This window comes from Tenrec ecaudatus, chromosome 16 (genome assembly GCF_050624435.1).
Source record: "Tenrec ecaudatus isolate mTenEca1 chromosome 16, mTenEca1.hap1, whole genome shotgun sequence".
In the NCBI taxonomy this organism is placed as follows: Eukaryota; Metazoa; Chordata; class Mammalia; order Afrosoricida; family Tenrecidae; genus Tenrec; species Tenrec ecaudatus.
The window spans coordinates 42476579-42502687 of NC_134545.1; the positions used below are offsets into that span (position 1 = coordinate 42476579).

The 26109-nt window shown below is 41.0% G+C and overlaps 1 protein-coding gene across 1 annotated transcript in view; it reads right to left on the reverse strand.

Annotated features, from left to right (window-relative positions):
- Positions 1-26109, reverse strand: part of LRMDA (leucine rich melanocyte differentiation associated) — a 663927-nt gene that overhangs the window by 271702 nt on the left and 366116 nt on the right. The window contains exon 5 of the mRNA XM_075533425.1: positions 19443-19527. Coding sequence (XP_075389540.1) covers positions 19443-19527 — 85 coding nt within the window. The remainder of the gene's footprint in view (positions 1-19442; positions 19528-26109) is intronic.

The window sequence follows — 26109 nt, forward strand, 5'->3', positions numbered from 1 at the left end:
GAGAGATCCTTGCGTGACCCAGAGCAGTCTCTGCCAGGTCGCATGGTCAAAGGAATCCTATGGGTGCCGTATAAAACCTGATGCTTCTTTGAACTCTCATTAAATTCACATGGATCACTACCCCGGCTCTGGCGTGAAATCTTTCTCACGCAGAGCCAAGGACTGAAGTTGGAATCTAGTCCCGGAGAGAGAGACCTAACAGCTTCATATCTTTTTGAAAGAGAATTTATTATTCACATGTTGTGATTTTATTATTTACTTATGAGATGTACTAGATCCTTACTCTATCCTTATGACTTTATCGATTGATTTTTTTCTTGTATTTTTTGAAGTCTGCTTTAGATATTTGAAATAGTGTTCTTAGATCCCTTGACATTCAAGATTGTTATAGCTTCCTGTTATCTATTCTTAGTTATAAAAAACATTTCTCCTTGTCATTTTACTATGCTGATCTTAAATCTCATTTAATGTGCTACTAACTACTATTTCTGGATGCTCTTTTTAATATAAATTTAGGTTTGTTTGTTAATTTATTTCCTACTTATTCTCTTTCCATGGGTATATGTCATTTTATTGTATATTAAGAAGAAAAAAGAACTAAGCTGATTTTTTTAATTCTCTCCCCCAAATCTGAGTGCTTTGACTTTTAAATTAGTCCATTCCTATTTATTATGACTATTATATTTGTACTAACTCTTGTAATCTTACATCACCAATCAAATCCTTCACACTTATTACTCTTACTCTTGTATAATGTCTGAACCAAGGATGAGAACAGGTTTACAGATGGGTAGTTTTCATAAGTGCTAAGAATCCCTAGATTGTTGGCTGCTATGAGGCCCCTAGCAACTTTTCCTGTGCTAGAACTCCTGGAACCAATCCCCATTTAAGATTCCCTTATAATTTTCAACAGTGATTCGCTTCCTCAATCCTATTAATCCATACTTCTTACACAACATTTACATATTTCTAATAAAAACACTCATTCTTCTTCTCCGGTCTAGTCCCCATATTCCCCTTTAAAAAAAAAAGAGGTGGAAGCCTCATGTCTCTCTACTAATGCAGTTAAATAGCTTTACTTTAGTCACGGTAAATGACCTGTACTCTACCTGACCTGATCTCCTGATACAGCTCTGATGTCATCTGCCGTTCTCTCCTAGATACTGGCCCTAGACCCACTGCCCTGACTATAGTTCACCTTTGCCTGGCGGCTCTTACCTCAAGGTCTTACAGCTGCCTTTGCCTTTTCCGAAATCACTTTTTGTGAGGATTCCACCTCTCACCTGACATACTACCGCCTGCTTTGGTTACCTGCTTTTATGTGCTCTCAAATTACTAGCGTGTCCTCTCTCATTTCCCCTAATGCTTTAATTTCTATCTAAATATTTATGTCATGTACTAAATATAAATATATCATATTAAAGATAAATGTATAGATAACTATGCGTATATATTAACCCCAAACCAAGTCCACTGCCGTGGAAGCGCTCATAGCAACCCTACAGAACAGAGAATTGTCCCTTTGAGTTTCTGATGCTGTACATCTTGATTACCAAACTTGCCTATCTCCTACATATAGGAAATGAGAGTTTCAAGAAGTTTATGGAGCAAATGGAATTCAAAGATTATATTTCTCCATAATCTGTGTGAAGCCCCGTTATATAAGAACTTAAATTGTGAAACATTTGGTTTGTGTAATATTGTAGTCTACAGTGGGTACTGTAGCTTCATGTTGAACCTTGACATAAACTCAGGCTTCATCTAAGGTGAGATACTTTAACAATGTGGCTACGTTAAAGCCTGGGACACTTCTGCATAAGTCTGGGTAGTAGTTCCCTCAAGAAGAAAGTAGCAGTCAGAGTGAGATTTGAAAATAATTAGCAATCTACAATGTATCAGGGGTCACGGGGGTTTGGCAGGGGGGAGGGTGGGGAAAAAAGGAGGAGTTGATCCCAAGGGCTCAATGGAAAGTAATTGTATAGAAAAGAATAATGGAATATATGTACGAATATGTCGGATACAATTGATGTATGGTTTGTAACAAGAGTTGTAAGAGCCCCCAATGAAATGATTAAAAGGAAGAAGAAAGTAGCCAAAGTAGATTAACTAGGGTGCCGAAAGATACTCACACAAGAACTAAGGAATTTGTCTGGGTATTTACTGAAAGCAACCAATCAGGCCCATCTAATTTAAATTAAAGTTTGGGGTCCACCAAAGTTTTGTTCCACCTTGTGACTATGATTCAAGGTCACATGATCATGAATCATACCCCAAACATCAAGTTGTCAAATGATCAAAATCTCAGAACCAATACTGTAACTTTGAAATTTACAAATGTATCTGTATCCCAACTAGAATTCTTTCTCCACTACAATAGGCCAACCTACAGGTACCCTGGTGAGGTAGTGATTACTTGGTTACTTGTTGGATTAAAGGCAGTAGTTCGAAACCACCAGTGCTCTGCAGGAGAAAGATGAGGTTTTCTACTCCCATAAAGATTTAGTGTTGGAAATCCACAAGAGCAGTTCAACCGTATTCTACAGGGTTGCTATGAGTCGACATCAGCTCGATGGCAGTGAGTGTGTATAGTTCCACTTTTGACAGTGACAGATGGTACCTGCCACCAATCATAATCATGTGATTTTTTAAAAATGTGAAATAATTTATATAAAAACCATGGATGGCTGTAATTCAGTGGCTTGTCACAGCTTCATGCTGATAGTTTGCCTTATTCATGATTATTTTTTGTCCTGTTAAGGCTTAGTAAAATGTTAAAATGTGCTTGAATCTGGGTCTTGCCTCTCTAATATATGTAGCAATACATGTCTATACATATACCCATATACATATATAGATATATACATTTAGAGTTTCACTCTTTATATTCTCCCTCACTAAAGTTTACTCTGGAGCAGAACTTTTTACCTACAGCATTTAGGTTTGTATCTCTAAAATCTTGAAAGGTGCTTGATGCCACACTGCCTCCACATTCAGTGGAAGAACGCTATACTTCACTTCCCTTTTGTTCTAATGTTATGAATCTGTTAGAATTCATGATGAAGTACTTGTGTTAAGTACTCTCTTAACAAAAGAACACTGTGTTCTAACAATCTGGCATCCTGTGATGCTCACCTTCCCAACATGATCGCTGAAGACAAAATGGGTGCATAAGCAAATGTGGTGAAGAAAGCTGATGGTGCCAAGGTATCAAAAGATATAGTTTCTGGGGTCTTAAAGGCTTGAAGATAAACAAGTGGCCATCTAGCTGAGAAGCAACAAATCCCACATGGAAGAAAGACACCAGCCTGTTTGATCATGAGGTGTCAATGGGAGCAGGTATCAGGCATCTAAAACCCAGGACAAAATCATACCCAAGGTGAATGGGGGTTGGCGGGGGTGAGGAGGGCATGGAGTGGAGACCCAATGCCCATCTGTACACAATCGAGCATCCCCTCACAGAGGGCCACAGGGAAGAGATGAGCCAGTCAGGGTGCAGTGTAGCACCGACGAAACACACAACTTCTTTCCTCTAGTATTTTGGTGCTTCTTCCCCCCACTATCATGACCTCAATTCGACCTTACAAATCAGATTAGACCAGAGCATGCACAGTGCTACAGACAAGAGCCCACAACACAGGAATCCAGGATAGATAAACCCCTCGGGGCCAACAATGAGAGTAGAGATACTAGTAGGATTAGGAGATGGTTGCGGGGAAGGGGGGGGGAGATGGATTTGATTGCAAAGATCAATCTAGAACCCCCTCCTAGGGGGACAAATAACAGAAAAGTGGGTGAGGGGTGATGGAGGATGATGTGAGATATGGAAATAATAATCTATAACTTACCAAGGGTTCGTGAGGGAGGGTGGGCTGGGGAGGGAGGGGGAAGAAATGGGGAAGTGATATCAGTGGCCCAAGTGGGAAGAGTATGCTTTGAAAATGATGATGGAGGCATATGTGCAAATGTGCTTGACACACTGGAAGAACATATGGATTGCGATAAGAGATGTCATAGACCCCAATAAAAGTATTTAATAAATAAATAAAACAAGTTGAGATTAACCTATCTCTATCTGCAGGGCAGGACTCAGCTAATAATACCTGTAGCTGGAATGCAAACTTGCATCTCCAAGTAAAGGGAGCAACTCAGCACCAGACAACCTGTCTCAGAGGCCAGACAATCCCAGATGTCTTTCCCCAAACCATGTCTATAAAACTCCCTTAATTTGTTGCTCTAGGAAGCATATTGTGATGGACACAGTCCAGTCTGTCTTCCTGGGTATTCATACTTAATAAATATCATTTGTTCCTTCTTTTCCTCTTTCCTCTTCTCGTGAATTGGCTTAATGATGACAGGCTACCTGGATCAGCCATTTTTCTATGAGCAATAGTACATGTTCAGCTGATATATGCTGAACCAGGTAATAGATTTCCAGAGATTTGGAAGAAGAAAAGGAAGCTGAAGCATATGTTCATTATATGATCACAATTTGTATGGTTTATTATTGTCTAGATATTCCAATGCCCATTGCCTTGGTAACTTGTTCTGCAGGAATCTCTACTCTTTTACCATGAGTACTTTATGAATTAACAGTGTAAGAGCCTCATCAAGGGAAGGGATGAAGAAAGAAAGGCATTAGATATGAGAAGGAAATTTCTCTTCTGAGAAAAGAAATTTTGAAGGGAAAAGAGTTGTGTGGGCTTCCTTAAGAAAACAGAAAGAAACTGCAGCTTACCTTCTTTGACTTGACTTGACTTGGGATAGCAAGGTAGAGCAAGATAAATAAGGGAATAAAGAGCTAATCCACAAGGAAGGAAGATTATTTTATAGTTCTAATATAGATGTCCACCCTAACAACACAGAACATCCCCCTTGGGAGCAGGGTGCAGATAGGGGTGGGAAGCAGTATTTTAAATGAGGACTTCTAGGTAATGTGTTCTCAGGAGCCAGCATTGCATTAGTTTCCTGCCCCCCACCCCCTAGAACCTTGCATAGAGTTTGTATTAGCATACCAGAGGACAAAACCCCCACAGACTAAGGAAGCTGCAAATAGAAGATTCCAAGTTGCTACACTTTCATTTTCATGCTAATGTTTCTGCAAAGAGTACTTAAAGAGACAAAGGAACAAGAATAATAAGCTGAGAACTAAGAACACCAGGACAGCATTGTTCCAGCACTGTCTTATATGCCTACCTGTGCATCCAGAGTGCAGGAGTTCAGATTGACTGGCAGTGACACAGACAGCCCCTTCTTGAGAGTTTCAAATCCTCTCTGGAGTTGAAGTTGTATAACTCATTTCACCTTTTCAGTCCAACCCACAAAGACATGGGAAGAGAGCCTTCAGTGTTTCCCCGGCTCCCTGACCAATCCACACCTGAGCTCAAGGTACTCATCCCTTCCTCGGTTCTAACTTACATGCTGCCCACTGTGTTTTCAGTGCATAACCAACTTATTTCCACTTCTGTGCAACAAGAAAAAATATCACATTTTTCCCACTAAAATAACCTCATCCAAGGTACAAATCTTCACTGAGAGAGCTGTTAGAGCACCACAGTCTACACCGTCAAATAGTCTTAATGTTAGGCCTCACTAGAACAAAATGTATTTCTTAATTTCTCCTAAACATATCTCATGTTAGCAAAGAATATTGAAAATACCATGGACTGCCAACAGAACAAACACATTTGTCTTAGAAGAATGCTCCTTCGAGGCGAGGATGGCGAGACTTTGTCTTACATACTTTAGACATATTGTCAAGAGAGACTAGTCTCTCGAGAAGGACATCACACTTGGTAAACTACAGGGGCAGCGAAGAAGGGGAGACCTCAGCGAGATGAATTTATACAGGGGCCTCAACATGGGCTCCTGTATAAGAGCTCTTATGAGGATGGGTAGGACAAAGCAATCATTGTTCTGTTGTTTATAGGGTTTGCTATGTATTGGAACTGCCTCAATGGTCCTTCACAACATGACAGACATGCCTCATGGAGGAAAAGCTAATTAGGATGTAAAATAAACAAGGCCAACCCTTGCTTTAAGATTATTTCTTCTTCTCTTGATTCCAGAGACTCTCATCTAGACTTGTGGTAAAAAGTTAGAGAAGAAATCTACTTGATTATTCCCTGAGTTCTTGTTTAGCCTCTGAAACCACCCAGAAAGCTCTGCTACCTGGTGCCTTTACAATTCTTATATTCTAAACACATAGGAGGAAAACTTGGTGGAAATATGATGGGGGAAAGGTCAAGTTGTGGAAAGTCTGTTTTGAAACTACCTTTCTGAATCAAGCACATAATTATGTCTTTGCTCGTGTTCCTATGTTCGGCCTACTAGAAGAAGCCTTTGAGATATCTAGGAGTAGGGGCTAGAGAGTCACATCCTGTCCTTTTGACTGTGGAAAAATGGAGGATTTTCTACTCTGAAGTGGTATAATGAACCCAGTTTCTGGTTACACCTGTTGGCTTTCAAGTTAGTGCTCACCTTTATTGAAGCCTGCTCCAAATTGCTCCATCTGCACACATCACACCTTTCTCTGGATTATTCCTTTAGACCTGCAGCTTCCTCTGTTTTCAGTTAGACGGTTGGCAGTTGCAGGCAGAGCCCACAGCTTCTTTTACCTCGACCACACCCTCTAGTCAAGGCTCCCCACGTTGGGCATTCTCATGGAAGCCATTGCTTGTTGATGGATTGAAGAAATGGAAATCGTTTCCCAGAGCGACCCAAAGCATGTGGAACTCTGAGAGAACTGGAAACCCCAGAGAGGTCAGGATCAAAACCGTTATAAAGTCCACATAGCAAAAGAAACCTAGGGGCACTGGAAAAGAACAGCTCTCTCCTCTAACCGGCCCCAATGAAAATGTTATTAGAATGACTAAAGAACCAGTGCGGTAAATATTAATGGCTGGAAATGGGAAGCTGTGTGACACAGGCCGCACTGAGCAGGTGTTCCCCCCACTCCTTTTCAGCCTCCTTGCAGCCAACCACGTCATCACTTGGCCCTCTTAAGCTCACCGACAGGCCATTTTTCATGATTTCACCATTCCTGGCCAAATGTAAACTTTTTAATTAAATGTACCACATGATTCCAGATGTTTGTTTATTTGTTCCAAATAGGCTATAAAATTACCACATGAGCAAAAACCTGGGGCAGGGGTAAAATTTTCTCCAAGCGACAGGGAAAGAAAATTAGTTGGAAGAACTTGGATTATAAAGTGAATGCTGGGCAGAGCTCTCGGTAGAACTACCCAGACTGAAAATGCTGGCTTCAAATAGACGCTTCAAGGAATCCAAGATTCAGGAATGAAACACACCTGGGCATTCATTGGTTTCTAAAAGAATATGGGTTATTTTTGAGCCAAAGATTGAATGAGAATGATTTTCTTTCTTTCTTTCCCTTTTTTTTAGTTGTTGCATGTTTGTTCCTATCTCCATATTCATTAACTCCGCCAACCTCCCACTTTACAGGCCAGATTATATCATTTATGCGTGACTAGTAGGGAGAACCCTGCAAGGGGGAGAAACAAAGAGAGGGAATAGACAAAGACTGCCCCATCCCACATACCAAGTCAGTATCCTCACAGTCTCTTTATCACGGGTTCCATCTCCAAATATACTCAGTAATTAGGTCTACTGCGTTTGCTATGAAATGTTGCTCAGATGCCTTTCCCTCTTCTCTGCTCCCCCAGCCAGCTAGCAATCACAAGACTTCATCATTGAATGCTACATTTTTTTCAACATCATCATAACTAACATTGGGCTCTAAGCTATGGTTTTGAAAGCCAACATCACAAATAATGTGAATCATATGGGGAGTGAAAACATTGTCCATTTTCTTCTGATGCTTGAGCCAACAACAGCCTGGTGACCAAACCATCAGCAATTCCAAGCAACAATTCCTTCAGGGCCATTCGGTTCTCTTTACCTCGCCTCCACCCCTGCTCTGCTGGCAGTGTTCTGGCCCCAGCTGTCCTGCCCATCTGCTACCAGTTGTTTCCGAAATTACCTTTGCTGGAAACCTGCAGTGGAAGCAGTACAGTCCACAGACACATAGTCTGGTGTCAAGAAATCTAAAGCTACCCAAATTGGAACAAATACCCTTCAATATCATCCCAGAGTGTAGTGCCAGGGTCCAGATTCTGATTTCCCCTCCTCCCCCGCCAAATACTGTGTGCATATTACTTATCTCAATGTACAGCTTTCTGTCTAGTTGCGACCCTTCTGTTTAAGACTTTCCATAATATGAGCCCACTCTCCATAAGGAAATTTATTTCCGGCTTTCTAAAACTCACTCTCTTTTTCTAGTTATTTCTATTCTTATCCCTGTGCTTCCACTTTACCCATTTCACTTTTTAAAATAGTCTTCTGCCTTGTATGTATCCCAACTCTATGTGTCTTTCAAAGGTCAAGGCCAGTATCCTCCAAAGAACCATTGTTGACTCTCCTAACCCTCCGTGATTTCCATCTTTTCTAAATGTTTAAACATTCCTGGCTTTTGCCAAGCAATCCAACTCTTAATTATATAATTTATAAATCTTTTTCTTTGCCAGTGATTAACTTTTGGACAGCCTCAATCAAACTATACTATCTTAGAAGATGGAGACCACAAACCCTAACGTATACTTTGTACTCAGTGATTACTAAGTAAAGCCAGCCTCCAGGACATCTGGAATGACTGCGCTCCTGGCAATCCTTGTCGTTTTAGGAGTCGTACTTGATCATGTCCCAGTTCGTCCCCTTGTCCTGGAAAAGGGCAAGAAACAGTACCTGTGACTAGAACACTTTAACATACTAAGAATTATAAACTCTGTCAGACCCAGGCCTCCAGCCACCGTTTTTAATTGGATTTGGGAACAGCTATCCTTCTGAGCTCCTCTCATAGAAAGAAGTAAGGCTTGTGCATCTTGGGGTTGTGAGCACGTGGGTGTGATTCCATTTCCCCCGCCTTGCTTTGCTTCTGGAACAAAGGAACCAGATTCATACCTTCTCTGTATCCATGAGTGTATCACAAGTCGGCCCATAGGACAGAAATAAACCAGTACAGGAAACTGCAAATATAAAATCACCCTCAGGGTAAAGGCATAGGAAATAGACCCCTATGGTTTTCAAATGCTTAAAAGGAGTTGCTTAAATTTCTTGGGTCAAGTCCATGCCAGTCTTGGTAATAGTCTAACAGACTCATCCATCTTCAGATTCCACTTGGCTTGCTCTTCCATCACTGCCACCCTCCCAGACAGAAAGTGCACACATGCACATCTATCTCTATATGTGTGGAAGTTTAATCTACACTACCCGCCATTCCAATCCACCCATCCCTGCTCAGTCCAGAGTGAAACCATTGACCCTGCAAAGCAGCAGGGAGATGAATTTGATGACCCGGACTACAGTTTTTAAACCATTTCAGCAAGGTCTGGAATCAAAGGAAAGTACAATTTATTCAGCACTTAGTAAAGTCCTTTTACTTTGGAACAGAGTGCATACACTGAAAATAGACTCCCACTGCCACACAGAGAAAATAAACCTGTCAACCACTGCTGTCAAGTCACTAGTCACCTCGGTTATGCAAAGGAAACGTTAGCATCTCACCAAGATTATACGCCCGTAAAAGCATTATGAAGCAAAGAAAACGAAAGTGAGGGGTTCTGCTGAAAATGTCATCAGAAGAAATCATTTTTACACACTTAGAAAATGTTAATAATAGCTCTCTACAAAGATCCAACAGGCTCTTCCCCCACACAGCCAGGGCAAAGCAATGGTGCAAAGGCTGATTGAGGGGAGCTGAGGCCACCCATTGACAAAGCCTGGCTCAGTCCCTAAGGAGGCCTTCTTTCCTGTATTGTTTGCAATCTTTTTATGGGAAGGAGTTCCTGGACAGTCTAAATATTCAAACACTCCACTCTGAGCCAGAAATATGGGTGGTTTAAATTCACCTAGGGTTTCCTCTGAAAGGTCACCTAGCTGTGAAATCCCTCTGCAGTGCAATTCTCTTCAGACACACACACTGACAGCAGCCACCAATAACAGCCACAGGGGGAAATAGCATCTATCATGCTTCTCTGAATCTCCAATGACAACGTGGTAAGAAGTCATCTAAGGCTTAAACCAGTTGTCCTCAAGTCAATATTGACTCATTGTGAGAACTGACTTCCATGTGTCCGAGTAGAATTAGGTGCTTTAAGTTTTCAATTGATGCCCTTTGGGAAATTGATCTTCAAGCTTTGCTCCTGTGTTACCTTGGGATCAACTCAAACTCCCAACCTTTGGGTTAGCCGTTGAGGTAGTTTATTGTGCCCACCTGGGTTAATGGGTTCATGTTGGCCTTGTGGGCTTGGGCAGCACTGGGTTGGGATGTTTTCTTGATGCTCACTTGACCTTTATATAAAACTCTCTCTTATAATGTGTTAGCCTGGGTACTGTAGGGAAACAAGTCTGCAGAAACTGATGTCTAAGAGAGAGTTGGCACAATAAACTAACTCAATCCACTCTCATGGCACTCACGCATGTTCATTGTTTGCATTAACCAGGCTCTCCCATCTGAGTCATACCTTCTTTTATAAACCACTCAAAAAGTCATGGCAGATGAAAGTCTGCTTTCTGGGATCTTTTCTCTGGTGAGACTTACCAGGCTGGTCACCATAAGCATGCAATCATTTGTTTCATCTTTTTAAATGGTCAATAAAAACCAATAGGCGGTAGCAAAAAGACCCTTCCATGCTTCACTATTAAGAAAAGCCCTGTAAACGCATAGCTGGACAATAAATACGGAAGACTGGAGAAGCGATGGAGTTGAAGCGTGGTGCTAGTGAACAATAAAAGCACCATGGAGGGCTAAAAGGACAGACGAATTTACCCTGCAAGAGGTATAGCCAGATTTGCACCTTAGAAGTGAGGATGGCAAGAGGGTCTCTCATACGTTGGGCACATGATTAGAAGCCAGTCCTTGACAAGTACAAAGTGAGTCTGCTGAGGTAAGCTTTAAAAAAAACACAAAAGGGGCATAGGGAAAAAGCTGCTGAATACAAGTGTTCCTGGGGTGAGGACCAGGCAGTATTGTAGGGACCAGATCAAATCCAGGGATACATGTGGTAGCCAAGTAAAAAGCAGGGGAGTGGAGGAGGAAATAAAAAATAAATGTGTAGTGGGCTAACAGGGCTCTACCCACACAAGGGGAGGGTATTGTTCGTATCTCCACAAGGAAAGAGGGACCAGACTTCAACCCAGTGCTCCAAGATGTGAATGCAACATGCCGGCGTGGAGTAGGGAACCAGTGGAGAGGTCTGAGGGGCCATCCCCAATCCCAACTACGTGGACAGCTGCCCCTCCCCCCAGAAGAATTTATTTCAGAGGACAACACTAAATCTGCAGCCCTGGGAGAGGAACATATCTGATCAGAGCACACAGGAGCAAATGAAAGGGGAGGAAGGGGGAGGGGAGCACATCCTGGCCCACCAAGCCTTCATGACAATATTCCCGCTCAGAACAGCCAGTGCACAGAGAGGACCACATGGTCGGCCCCACTGTGAGATACGACATCCCTCACTGACCCATAACCCTGCAGGGGAACAACACTGGAGACATAATGTGGGAACTGCACCCAAATTGGTTCCACCAAACCGAGGCAAAACACTAAAGGTGTGCAACAGAAGAGCAAGGCGAACAGAGCAATGAAGTCCCCAGGAAATACCAAAAATAGACTTTGGGGCCAGGGCTGGGTACCCCATCAGACTCTACCAGAAAACACTCCTGAACACTAACAAACAGTCCTTGAATTAACTACTACAAGCTTTTCTTTTTTGTTGCTGCTCTGTTGTGGGGTTTTTTTGTAATTTTTTTTTGTCATTGGCTTTTTGTTGTTGTTTTGCTTTCTTTCGTTGCTTGGTTGTGTTCTGTCTTGTTTTTGTGCATGTTATTATTTCTTCACGTCTGTCTAAATAAGTTAGGCTGGATAAATACTCTGGAGGAGAAAACAAAGGGACTGGCAGTTCCAGGGGGACATGGGAGAGGGTGATGTGGGGAAAAAGGAAGTGGTGTTAACAAACCCAGGGACAAGGGAACAACAAGTGATCAAAATCAGTGGTGTGGAGGGTGTAGGAGGCCTAGTCGGGCTTCATCAAGGGTAATGTAACTGATATGAATTACTGTGACCCAAATGAAGGATGAGTATGATAGTGGGACAAGAGGAAAGTAAAAAGAAATAGAAGAAAGAGCTAGGAGGCAAAATACATTTATAGAGATCTAAATAAAGTCTTGTACATAAGTAAATATATTTATATATGAGGATGGGGAAATAGATTTATGTGCATATATTTATAGGTTTAGTATTAAGGTAGCAGATGGGCATTGCGCCTCCACTCAAGTAATCCCACAATGCAAGAATACTTTGCTCTATTAAACTGGAATTCCATGATGTTCACCTTCCCAACAAGATCACTGAAGACAAAACGGGTGCATAAGCAAATGTGATGGTGCCCAGTTATCAAAAGATATAGTGTCTGGTGTCTTAAAGGCTTGTAGGTAAACAAGCAGCCATCTAGCTCAGAAGCAACAATGCCCACATGGAAGAAGCACACCAGCCTGTGTGATCACAAGTTGTCGAAGGGATGAGGTATCAGGCATCGAAGAACAAAAAAATCATAACATTGTGAATGAAGGGGAATGTGGAATGGTGACTCAAAGCCCATCTGTAGGCAACTAGACATCCCCTTATAGAAGAGTCGCAGGGAGGAGATGAGCCAGTCAGGTTGCAGTGTAGCAACGATGAAACATACAACTTTCCTCTAGTTCCTAAATGCTTCCTCCCTACCACCCCCTATCATGATCCCAATTCCACCTTACAAATCTGGTTAGATCAGAGGATGTACACTGGTACAATAGAAACTGGAAACACAGGGAATCCAGGGCCGATGTTCCCTTCAGGACCAGTGGTGTGAGTGGTGATACTGGGAGGGTAGAGAGAGGGGTGAGGTGGAAAGGGGGAACCAATTATATGGATCTACATACAACCTCCTCTCTGGGGGATGGACAACAGAAAAGTGGGTGAAGGGAGATATCAGACAGAGTAAGATATGACAAAATTATAATTTATAAATTATTAAGGGTTCATAAGGTAGTGGGGATCGGGGAGGGAGGGGGTGGGAAATGAGGAGCTGATGCCAAGAGTTTACGTGGAGAGCAAATATTTTGATAATGATGCGTGCAATGAATGTACAAATGTGCTTTATACAATTGATGTATATATAGATTGTGATAAGAGTTGTATGAACCCCCAATAAAATGATTTTTAAAAAAGAAGCCAATCCTTGAAAAAGCACATCATGCTGGGTAAAGCACAGGATCAGTAAAAAAGAGGAAGACCCTGACATGATGGATTTGCACAGTGCCTACATCAACATGTTCAAATATAATGACAATTGTGCAGATAGTGCAGGCATGGACAGTGTTTCTTCCATTGTCCATAGGATCTTTATGAGTGAGAGCTGACTCAATGGCACCTAAAAGAACAATGTCGTGTATTTTTCTGGAGTCTTTGCTATTGCTCTGCATAGATCTTGTTTATGATGCTAAAACCTACTATGTTTTCACAATCCCTCTAGTTTGACATGGCAAGATGGTAGGAATAAAAAGATATATATGGTAAACTAAAACAGAACAACTAATTAGCTGAAAGAGATAGATTGTCTCCAAACTCTGTAACCTCAAAACAAATTGTGATGAACAATTTTGTCATCAAGTAGTCTTCTCCTGTGTCTCCCTGCCAAAATATGTTTGCTTGTTGGTATACGGCTCTCCTGCCCCAAATATCCTTTTCTATCTACATTACTGTTTTCACATGCAGCCATTTAATTTTCTTCTTGTTCAATTCACATGGCTTATTTAAGGAGTTGAAGCAAAGCATTTGCATATATTTATGACTTCTGTGAAAATGTGCTTTATGATTTCTCAGTCTAAACTGTTTAAAAAGTAAAACTAATAAACACCCACACTTTCCTTGTCCTTCTTTTGTGGGGATGGCACATATGGAGCTGCTTCCTGGAGACAGACCAACAAATCCATTGCTGTTCAGAAAACGCAACGTGCGTGAAGAGAACGGCAACACATAAGGAACTAGGATGAGTTGCTGTGTAAATGACTCTGTGACAGCCTCAGCGATCAAAGCAAACACAAACAAATCAAGCCCCATCTTGATAAGAGGGGAAGCACAAAACAATCGTGTCAATAAAAATGATGGAAGAATTGCCAATGCTGGTGGGGATAGGTTCTCCAGGCAAGTTTTCACAGCAAATTTCCTTTTGGTTTTTCACTTGCTTTTATTCATTTATGTTCCAAGGATACTGTGCTAACAATGATACATGTTCAGCATCAGAGGGGAAAAAATTAGGACGTACACTGAGTTTGCAATTACTTGGCAAAATGTATATGTGAACAAATTGCATCATATCAAACCCTCAGTGTGATAGCTGTTCTTCTCCTTCCTGAATTCCTGGACATCAGCCCCACACCCCTCACTATACTCCCCCATGAAAGCCTCATTTGCTTACTGTCCCTATAGGTTCATTGATCCTGGGGTTCATATACTGAAACAGCAAAACATATAACAAAATTCAAGAGGGTTAACCCTCAATGACATAACACATCTGAGATCCCTACTACGAACAAACACAAACAAAACAAAATAAGGAAATGTCGAAAACCAGATCTGGCTTAATGTGCATCAGAGGGGGGGAATCAACTGACAAGGTTTTAACCATTCATGTCAGGTTTATGATTTTGATCATCTATAATCATCTCTCCAATGCACTCTATGTGATAACCACTTTCCTCCCATCCCTTTATTATGGACAGAGGGAAATCACGGGGGGCTTATCTCCTATGGAGATTCCACCAATGTATCTGGGGCCCCCACTGTCACTCACAGCCTTCTGCAAAACAGATTCTCACAATTTAAACTCTGATGCCATTCCCTCTTTTGACTTCAGTCCTTCGGTGAATGATGGTGTGCTTCCTTTATGTGGACTTAGATGACATCTCACTCAGATGGCTGCTTGTTTGAAAAAAATTTAAGTCCCCAGACACTATTTTATTTGATAGTCGGGCATGATCTAATTTCTTTGCCACTCTTTGCTATAGCATCTATATCTTCTGTGTTTCCCTACCTGAGGGCAAGAATGGAGCAGGGCTATGATATAAAAACTAATTGTTGTTAAATTGGAGATATAATTTAATGAAAGCCCCAAATCAATTATTGGATCTATGATTTTTGCTTTGTTTTAATCTGCCTTTGACTCCCTTTAAAAACCTCATTGTTTGCCTACAAGCCTTCAAGACCCCAGATACTATATCTTTTGATAGCCAGGAATAATCAGCTTTCTTTGCCACATTTGCTTAGGCACCCATTTGTCTTCAGCAATTGTATCATGGAGGTGAGCACACAATGATATGATATTTTGTTCTTTGATGCCTGATAACTGATCCCTTCGGCACCTCGTGATCACACAGGTTGGTGTGCTTCTTCCATGTGGACTTTGTTGCTTCTGAGCTAGATGGCCGCTTGTTTACCTTCAAGCCTTTAAGACTCCAGATACTTTACATATGTAAATATTTAGTCTTAAGGTAGCAGATGAATATTGGGTCTCCACTCAAGTACTTCCGTAATGCAAGAATATTTTGTTCTACTAAACTGGCATTCCATGATGCTCACCTTCCAGACACAATTGCTGGAGAAAAGGTGTGTGAATAATCAAATATGGTGAAGAAAGTTGATGGTGCCCGGCTATCAAAAGATATAGTGTCTGGAGTCTTAAAGGCTTGAAGGTAAACAAGCAACCATCTAGCTCAGAAGCAACCAAGCCCACATGGAAGAAGCACACCAGCCTGTGTGATCACGAGGTGTCCGAGGGATCATGTATCAGGCATCATCAGAACAAAAAAAAAATCATATCATTGTGAATGAGGGGGACAGTGTGGAGTGGAGACCCAAAGTCCATTTGTAGGTCACTGGACATCTTCTTACAAAAGAGTCTTGAGGAGGAGACGAGCCAGTCAGGGTGCAATGTAGCAACGATGAAACATACAACTTTCCTCTAGTTCCTAAATGCTTCCTCCCAAACCAATATCATGATCCCAATTCTATCTTACAAGTGTGGCTAGACCAGAGGATGTACACTGGTACAGATAGGAACTGGAAACACAGGGAATCCAGTATGGATGATCCCTGTAGAGCAAGTAGCGATACCCGGAGGGTGGGTTTGAAAGGGGGACCAATTACAGGGATCTACATATAACCTCCTCCCTGGGGGACGGGCAATAGAAAAGCAGGTAAAGGGAGACGTAAGACAGTGCAAGATATGACAAAACAATAATTTATAAATTATCAAGGGTTTATGTGGGAGGGGGAATGGGGAGGGAGGGGAAAATGAGGAGCTGATGCCAGGGGCTTAAGTGGAGAGCAAGTGTTTTGAGAATGATGAAGGCAATGAACGTACAAATGTGCTTTACATAATTGATGTATGTATGGATTGTGATAAGAGTTGTATGAACCCCAATAAAATGATTTTTTTTTAATCCTCAGAATGATTGAAGGAATTGATATGACCACTACCTTGATTTGGATTCCTGTCATCCAGCACTTTGAGAAAATAAATGTCTGTCTTTAAAATCACTCATTTTGTGGCCTTTTTATAGCAAAGACACCTAGAATAAATGTGGAAATTAGGATAAGTGAAGTCCTTTGGCGGGGTCTAATATTTAATTGGATACCGGAAGAACAAACCAGTGGTGTCAAAGAGGGGAGAGGTCAAACCCAGTGGTCCCCCTCAGAGCGCTTCCCTCTATGAAGAGTTTGCGATCTATATACACATGACCTTAGCTACTCTAAGCAGAATATGAAAAGTTGCACTCCGGTGGCAGACACAAATACCCCAAGTACCACATGCAGGGGGCAAATCAACACAGATAAGACCAGGAAAAGCTCTGTACGGGAAGCACATGACATAGGCATTATCCACAAATGACAGATGAAAAATTGAGTTCCTTGTCTCCTGATCATTATTCTAGACCAAGGCTTGTTTTGCATTTGAATCTACAATTTGTAGGACATGAATCTTGGACCTATCATACTCGACATTGGAAGGTACATAAAAGGGCATGTAAAAGGAAAATAACATATATAGGGAAACAGCGATTTTCACACAAGTGACTGCCCACCAGTTTTTGTAGTTGTTGGTGCGGAATGAAAAGAAATTGGGAACTAGATGAATAAAAAATTATTTGCAAATATATCTTCCAGTTAAGATTTTACAGACCAAGTTTCAAATATCCTGGGGAATTTTATTGGGAAAGCACTGATGTAACATACCTTTACATTGTAAAAGCAAGGCTCTCTCTCTATATAAAAGTTTGTGAGTTATTTTTGTGGTGGTATCAACAAATGACACTCAAATTATTTAACACTTACTTAAATAAAAAAAATCAATACTGCATTAGGTGGCTTTATTCTGGGTTAAAAATTAATTTCTCCATTTGTGGTTACATGATCATGCCAAGACAAAATATACCAGTCTCGCCTTTCTGGTGGATAGAACAGATCAACAATGGGCCTTTAATGAGCTGTCTTTGACTCTCTGTTTCCAACCTCCTCATGCGATGGGTCCAAAGAATTGGCCCTTGCTTTCTGATGCAGCTTTTCTACAGCACCCCTGTCCTTAGCACTGATCAAATAACCAGGAGGTTAACTGTGTAGGACGCTTCCACAGTAAGAGGTACTTGTTGTTGGTTCTCAGTTTGTAACATATTCCCCCAATAATACTGGTCTCTGATGTCATCAAATATATCAGTTTTTCCTCTAAGGACTTATGGATTTTTTGTATTCTAAATACTACTCAACCACCTTTAAAACTATTATCTCACATTCTATTTTCTCAAAGTTTGTGTTTCTTATTATTGGCAATTAAAATGTCAGTTGATATTTATCCCATTCTTGATTAATATAATTTATTTGATCATATTCTTCTACTGTGATATATATCCTTCTACTGTGATATGTTAATTTCATACAAGATAAACTTTTTCAAGTGTGTTTATGGTTGCTGAGACTCCAGGTCCTATGCAGTACACTCAATACACTATAGACCAAAATTCCCGTTTTTCTCCAATATGAGAAACCAATAATAAGCATGAAAGAACATGAACCAGAATTATTTTTACTCCTAGATATGGTGTTATTTTTTTCCTAAGAGAGTCCCCACGTGTGGCCTCTGAAGCCATAGAGAAGGAGAAGAGTGAACTTTATGAGATCAATCAATGAAGGAGATCTGTCCATGCTCATCGAAATGTAATATGTCGGCAAGTACTCATTCCACCTAATTGGAGAGAATATTGATTTTCATAAAATTGACACTAAATGAAAGGGATAAATACTGAACCACGATGAAACCAAAGTATATTGAAAAGTTCAATTAATGTCCATATTTAGGTGTGATACCGTTTAGCAAGCAACGCAGTTCCATTTTGCATGTTTCTGGGTCCCGTATTCCTACATTAAACATTTCCCACAGATTGCAAATGTACCATTTGCTGAGACCCCATAAGTCTTTTCAGAGAGCCAACAGCCACTTTGTCAGTATCTCCATAGCCTTCCCTCCTATATCCTGCAATGTAGCTGTGGTGACAGTCCTTAATCTGTGTCACCTGTATCCACAAGGGGGATTTTCCTGCTTGGGGAAACAATGTTTAGAGTGTGTACCTACATATACAACCCTGAAAGGTAGATTCACAATTAGGAAACATAGATTTCATCATAATAAATATAACACTGGACCAAGACATACAACCATAAGCCCTCTTCTTGCTCTTACCAATTCTAAAAAGGGAAACAAAACAGTCTTGGCCCTAGGCTAGATAAAAGGCATTTTATTTTCAAATGCTATTCTAGGGCAACATTCTCTTGTTTTTGATGGTAAAACAGAGCCAAGGCTTTGGAAGACTCAGGTAAGTCAAATGAATGTTTTCATGGTCAGAATATTCTATAAAAGGTGCACATGGATTCTCTTCAATGCCGTCAGGCCAACTGGACTTCCTTTTGACTGTAAGTAGGGCTCATTCATTTTGAACTTGTTTCAACTATTACCTTCCCAATTATACTCTCACAAATACAAATGAGTTTTCCAAGTCCTCGCCCATCACTTCGCTAAGTGTACTGATGTACTCCGTAAATTTTAAACACTATCATCTATTTAAAGAAAAGAAATCACAAACTTATGTTAAGCCATGAGTTTAAATTCAGCGTAATAGGAGCTACAATTGCGATGTGTGAGAGGCCCGGTTCCTCATCAACAGCTGCAAAGCACTGTGCTTCTTCTGGAGCGCGAGGGCAGCAGTAAGGAGGCCGGGCTCTGCAGGACCAAGTGCCCCTTGCTGCAGTGACAGAGAGTGAAAACAAGCCGAATCCCTACCTTGGTGACTGGTGAGCTCCCTGGAAGCAGAAGGCAGGGGTGTATAGTGGTGCTCTGGAAAGGCAGCAACATCCTCCCCGGAAGCCTGCATGAGACAACCAAATGTCAATAGGAAACAACACCAAATACATAATCCCACGTGCTTTTAGAATTTGAATTTGGAGAAAGTATCCCCATCCGAGAGTCTTCTTAGGAAACTAGAGTAGTCTTCATTGAAATAATATTCGAGTCAGGGTAGCGTGAGGACAGTAGTGCTTCATTGTTGGTGTTCTTGACCCCTATGCAGGAGGCCAGCGTTCAATTTCCAGGCAATGAACATCATACACAGCTCCTCCTCGGAGATTTGCTGTGATGCTAGAGAGGTTTCAGCACAGCTTCCAGAGGAAGATAAACTAGGAAGGAAGGCATAGCAATCTACTTCCGACAATTGTCCTGTGAAACCCTACAGATCACAACTGTGATCCACAAGCAATTACAGGGATGGTGCCGGACCAGGCAGCATCTCATCCTGTGGGCCTGTCATGAACTTGGGGCTGGCTGAACCAGGCAGCATTTCATCCTGTGGGATTGTCATGAATTGGGGGCTGGCTCAAGGATGGTTAATAACCAGAGCACAGATAGAAGTGCTCTGCAGAAACAAGGGGAGGGTTTGTTTATGATGCTGAACGGAGAGAAATAAAAAAAATAGTGGATGAAAGTAGGAAATGTGTAGCCTCAGATTTCTATCACAGACCTTTCTCCCAGACACCCTCGCAAATTAAATGCTCACGTGCGTAGACCTGTGCAGAAACCAGTGAACAGGCTCAGCTTTATCCCCAGAGGAGATGGAGGGAAACACACGGCTGGTTCACTTCACTACACAGCATATAGACAGAGAAAACATAAGTAACTTAGCCACAAGAAGGTACTGTAAGGATATAAACTGTTTCAGATTATGGAATTAGGATGCCAACTAGATTTAACAATATCACTGATAAATTCAGTTATGATTTGGGATGTAATGATTACCAAGAAATCGTTGCTGTCTCAAAGCCTAAAAATAATTAGCAAATTATGCAAAAATAATGATGTGTGATTATGACATAAAGAACCCCTTAACCATATAACTGCATATGATATGTCACAGTCTAGTAATTCTCTTCCTACCTCAACGTTCTTGGTGGATGAGGGAGGAAGAATGGACTGGGGCTACAGGCTTGGCTCTCACAGAGCTGGTGGCCAGTCAGATGCATTCAGAGATTGATGGTTTATAGCAAAAAGTAGCACCACTGAAACTCTTAATGACACTGATGAAGCAAATGATACTTTTAAATTCTCAGTATTCAAAAGAGCACATATGTTGAGATAAAAACCTGAAGCTTGCAATCTTTCCAAGCTCCATGAAAAAGTTCACTGAAGTCACGTTTTTCTATCTGGGACAGAAAATACATTCTATGTGATGTATTTGCCCAGCTGGAAGCAGGTCTATTCTCCAAAGAGCTTCCCTACATTACAGGAATCAAAATAAGTGGAAGATTAAGCCTACCTACTAGAAAAACCCTTAAACTCCATTGCTGACATTTGAGGTGTTTGATTGAGCTTCTTTTAGAGGAGACTTCTAGGAGGAGTTTTGAATGGAGCAAAATCAGACACCCTGGCTGTAGGGTAGAAGCAGCGTTCAGGTGCCATCACCACTCTCCAACTCCAAGGGAAACACGTGGGTTTAAAAGCTCAATACAAGAGTACTGGGCTCTGGAGAATAAAAATCGAAAAATATGTTTTAAAAGGCAGATTAAAAACTGCTAGCTCCTGTATCACTGGACTTTTAGGATGTGTCCTAATGTGAAAAATCAGGCATTCGATTAACTTCAAGCATTGCAGTGCTCACATGTCTGTCTGTTAGGTCTTCAAGGTACTTTCTGTTTGTCGCATGAGGAATGAAGCAGGATGGCAGTGGTCTCATGGGAACGGCTCTTGCGCACGTGTGCCATGCTTCCTCCACAGAGGCCGCAGCCACTCTGCTGATGTTTCACCTTCACTTCATCACCCACAAGCAAAATAAAACTGAAGTTCCAACATGAGCTTTAGGTAGCTGCTTTGTGACATTTCTCAGCACTTTTAATCTCAATTTGGGATGTTGACAATTTGATGACAGTTTTTCCTGAAATTACCGGAAGAAACTCTATCTTTAAGCAAATACATCTGACTAGGCAAACCGTTTGGGTTCTGTAATCAAGAGTGAAGGAGTTAGTGTGCTCATGTCCAAAGCAAATCGGGCATGTCTTGAATTCCGTTTTGCCATCCTCGTTTGACGACCAGAACTTAATTACTCTTATGCCCAGTTTGCATTGATAAATTCAAGGCCCGACCAAAAAATCCAGGAAGAGAACAACTTTTCAAAATGTGTCTTTTGGTGGCACGTCCACAGCTGGGTGAAAAAATAAAGCACTACAAATCAAGACTCGCACTACCAACTCTTTAACTTGATTTTTCCCCAAATTGAAGCCCACATTATCTTTTCAGTTTAGATATACATACGTGTCCTCTGTAACTTAGGCTTGAAAGCCTAATTCAGAAAGCAGAGACGTGCAATGCTCACCTGAACAAAAGGATGGGAAAATGTCTTAAATTTGTATATTATCTGCCAAAGAATAAAGAACGCATTCAAAAACTGAAGCAATGCATTCATAGTAAAACAGGTATGAAACAATAGGAACATAAATGGAAAATGTTAAGATATATTTTCTTTCATTTAATTAAAAAAACAGAAACTAGGAACCTATGAATAACGCTGTATCTTCAGAATTACAAAGACTCGCAAATCTTTGCCAGATTTCTTAAGTACCCATGGCAATTTTATTTATATATACTCTCTGATCTTTCCTGCTAGAAGACATCTGCAATATATAAAATAAAATATCCAGAATCTATATTGTGCTAAGATTACTTATAAATATCAAAGGAAACATGAGGCAACTCAATGAAGAGAAAACCTGAGTAAGTACTAAACCCAAAGTGGTCAAATGTACTAGTGAAAAGGGCACTGCAGTTTAAAACAATGCGATACAATCTTTCCCCTCGGCCTATCCGCCAATCTGAAATATCACAATAGCAAGTACCAGTGAGAAGGAAGAGAAACATAACTTCATTCTCTCCTTAGTCCCTCCTGAGAATGTCCAACTACTGTAGAGAGTCACTCAGCAATTCTGAGAAACTGAACGTCAGTGCAGCAATTCCGCTTAAAATATACACTATGGACAATTTCACGCAGATATGTAACATGAAACACATAACCGATCTCATTGTCTATGCAGTACTATTTATAACAGAACAGACTGGAAACAGGGCAAATGTCTTCCAAACAGAAAATGGAATAACTTGTTGTGTGATAGGCGTATTTAGCCTTTAAGAGCAGTTATCTAGATGTGTCGATCTCAATTTGAATAGTTCTAAGAAAAGGTAGCGCCAGGTGAAAATGAAAGCTTCAAAATGACAAATATAGTATGATTTATATAGATATGTTATTCTTTAATCCCATATGCAGAGAAAAAAAGTTAATAATGACAAAAGAGAAATATTAAATTCGTGAAAAACCAGAGGTCGGGCACTAAGGCGAGGGCTAGTAGGTGACACAGGAGGATACGACTTTATGTATAATTGCTACTTGCTTTATTTAAAGTCAAGGCTTCAAGCAAGCCTGTCAAAATATTATAACTACATCTGGATGTAGCAATGTAGATTCATTTAAAAAAAACTTTTCACAATTTTTGACATTTCACAAAATTAAACATGAAATTGAAACAAACAAAAGACTATTCCTCCTGTTTCTACTTGATTATTCACGAGCAGCAACTCTATAGTGATGTGGGTCCATCTTTAGAGAAGATTCCCTAACGCAATGCTCCTGTACTCCTATCGTGTGGATTAATGGCAGCTCTTGTTGCTTTGGGTGATAAGACATCACTTTTGGCTCTTCTAAAGTTGATAACAGCAATATGTATCCCTCCACTTTTTGTCCTAAAATGCTTGTAAGTTCCCTGATTAAGACTTCTCAAAATATTCTGAATGTTTCTCTTCTCCTACTCATGATTAGAGAGTTGCTAATATATATTCTTTAAAAATCACATTAATAAATGACACTTGTCACTAATATACTGCACCCTGCAATTGCAATAATGCAGGAAGGACGATGGAAGCCTGGCAGTCCCTCCGGAAAAGATGCAATGAAAGTGCAGTAAATACTACAAGAAACTTCGTTCGCTCAGTAGTTACAGAAACTAATGTCTTCAGATAAATGTGCAAAATGCAAGCCCCTTCCCATCGGGTTCATTAAACGCAAACAGGCCTTCCTGTGGACATTTCTGAACATCATGTGTGCACTGAAGGAGCAGGATACAGACCACAGAAAGAGAGATTTGGCAAGCTCTGCAACAAGAAGGGGTCAGCTACAAAGTTGTTTTATAGCCATAAATCTCCTACTATTTTTCACAAAATACCATCTAAGACCACAGCTCCACAACTCATTCCCCATCACTCAGCTCAAGTGGAGCGCTTTGGCATGCTCACTCACCCTTAAATCATTTGCCGCATAAAGTGATCCTGGGTCTAGGAAATTTGTCAGCCTCTTTCAAGTAAAAGCAATCTTCACTTTTCATCACAAGTCATTCCCTGAAACCATGGAATAAAGCTGACTCTTCTAAAAACATTTATTTTCTCTCATAACAAAAAGCATCACTCATTCAGTTATCAAGCGTTTAATAACCACCTACTATACACCAGGCCCTGGGCTAAGGACACCAAGAAAAATAAAACGAGGACCAGAGCTGCATTAGTAACTCATCAAAAAAATCTAACATAACCATGAGTGATGCTGGGCAGGAAGTGTCACCTGTTCTCACCGAACCTGACTTGAATTATGACAGCTGGACACAGGAAACAGGAATGGTGCCCTGGCTGGTTTCTCATTCATACTAACAGAACTTTCTTCAGATTAACTATAGAAGAATTGTCTTTGTATATAATATGCTACTAGAAATTATAGGAAAAAATAAATGTTTGATGATTGAATGAATAAAATGTTTAAGCCAAAGTCAACATTATACACAGTGATCATAAATCAACACAGCAAAACTATGGAGAAGTTGTCAGAATCCGAAGCTGAAGATTGGCTAGCATTTGAAGAATGAAGTGAGATGAAAGGCTGACGCTGCCGGCTACTGTTTGCTCACAGGTGAAGGTAACAGGTCCGGTCAGCAGGAAGCACAATATCATGAAGCCCCAATGACAGATGGACTGAGTTGGGAATGACAAATTTTGGAGGAGGGATAGCCATAACCAAAAAACAAGAAATTGAGGTGGGGAAGTGTGGGCATGGTCGGCATGAAGGTAGTAACTGAGAAACTAAGAATGATCTCAGAGTAGCAAAATGCTCGAGTCTGGACTGAGTATAATTTGGATTAAAAAGACAGGATCTAGACAGTACTGTTCACTATGAATCAGAGTCAACTCAGACCTTGGGCCTCTGCTCAAGCCCTCCCTCAAAACAAGAACACTTTGTTCTAACAACCAGGCAGCCTGTGATCTCACCCTGTAACATGGTTGCTGAAGACAAAATGGGTACACAAGCAAATGTGGTATCGAAAGCTGATGGCACCTGACTATCAAAATATATAGCGTCTAGGATCTTAAAGGCTTGAAGTTAAACAAGCGGCAATTTAGCAGAGAAGCAGCAAACCTACATGAAAGAACATACCCCCAAAAAACAAAGAAACAAACATATTGCTGAGAATGAGGAGGATTGGAGCAGAGACCCAAAACACATCTATAGACAATAGGATATCCCCTCACAGAAGGGTCACAAGGAAGGATGAGTCAACCTGAGTGAATTATAGCACCAATGAAACACAATATTCCTCTGGTTCCTTGAGGCTTCCTCACCCCCCACTATCATGACCCCAGTCTTGCCTTTCACTGAGGGTTATACCAGAGCATGTCCCATGGGTCATCAACATCAACAATGTGGATACCTGAAAGAGGGACTGGAAATGAAGATGGGCAAGAGACGCGGAAAATGAAGACAAGACAGGAGTCTGGTCAACTCTCATTTATTGAGCTGAGAGCAGAGGCTTAAATAGCCAGCGAAGGGCGGGCACCATTATGTCATATGGAAATAAGGTATAGCTGGGGTAGCCAATAGTCACGCATCTACCATATAAGGAATACATGGCGGGTGATTGTGCTCTAACCGGTCTGCATGCTAATGAGGCATACCAGGCGCCTGGCGGAAGTGCTGCCAGGTGTGTGTTGACCAATGAGCGTAGCGGCTGCTAGCAATTGAGCACCAATCCTAGCAAAGGTCAAGTAACTAATGACTGTAGGGGAAACAAGGACTCGAGGACCACTAGGCACAATTTATATGACAGAAAACCGAGAGTAAATTCATGAAAGTTTTATATGGCTTTTGATCCAGGGCTGAGGGACATGCAGTTCCCTACACACAGGTACAGATAAAAGCTCACTACACATGGAATCCAGGTCAGATAAACCTCTCAGGAACAGATATGGGAGTAGTGATACCAGGAGGGTAAGGGGAAGGTAGGGACAAAAGGAGGGAGGAAACAGCAGGGCAAGGGAGACAATGGTTGGTGTAAGATATGAAATTAATATTAATTTATGATTTATCAAGGAA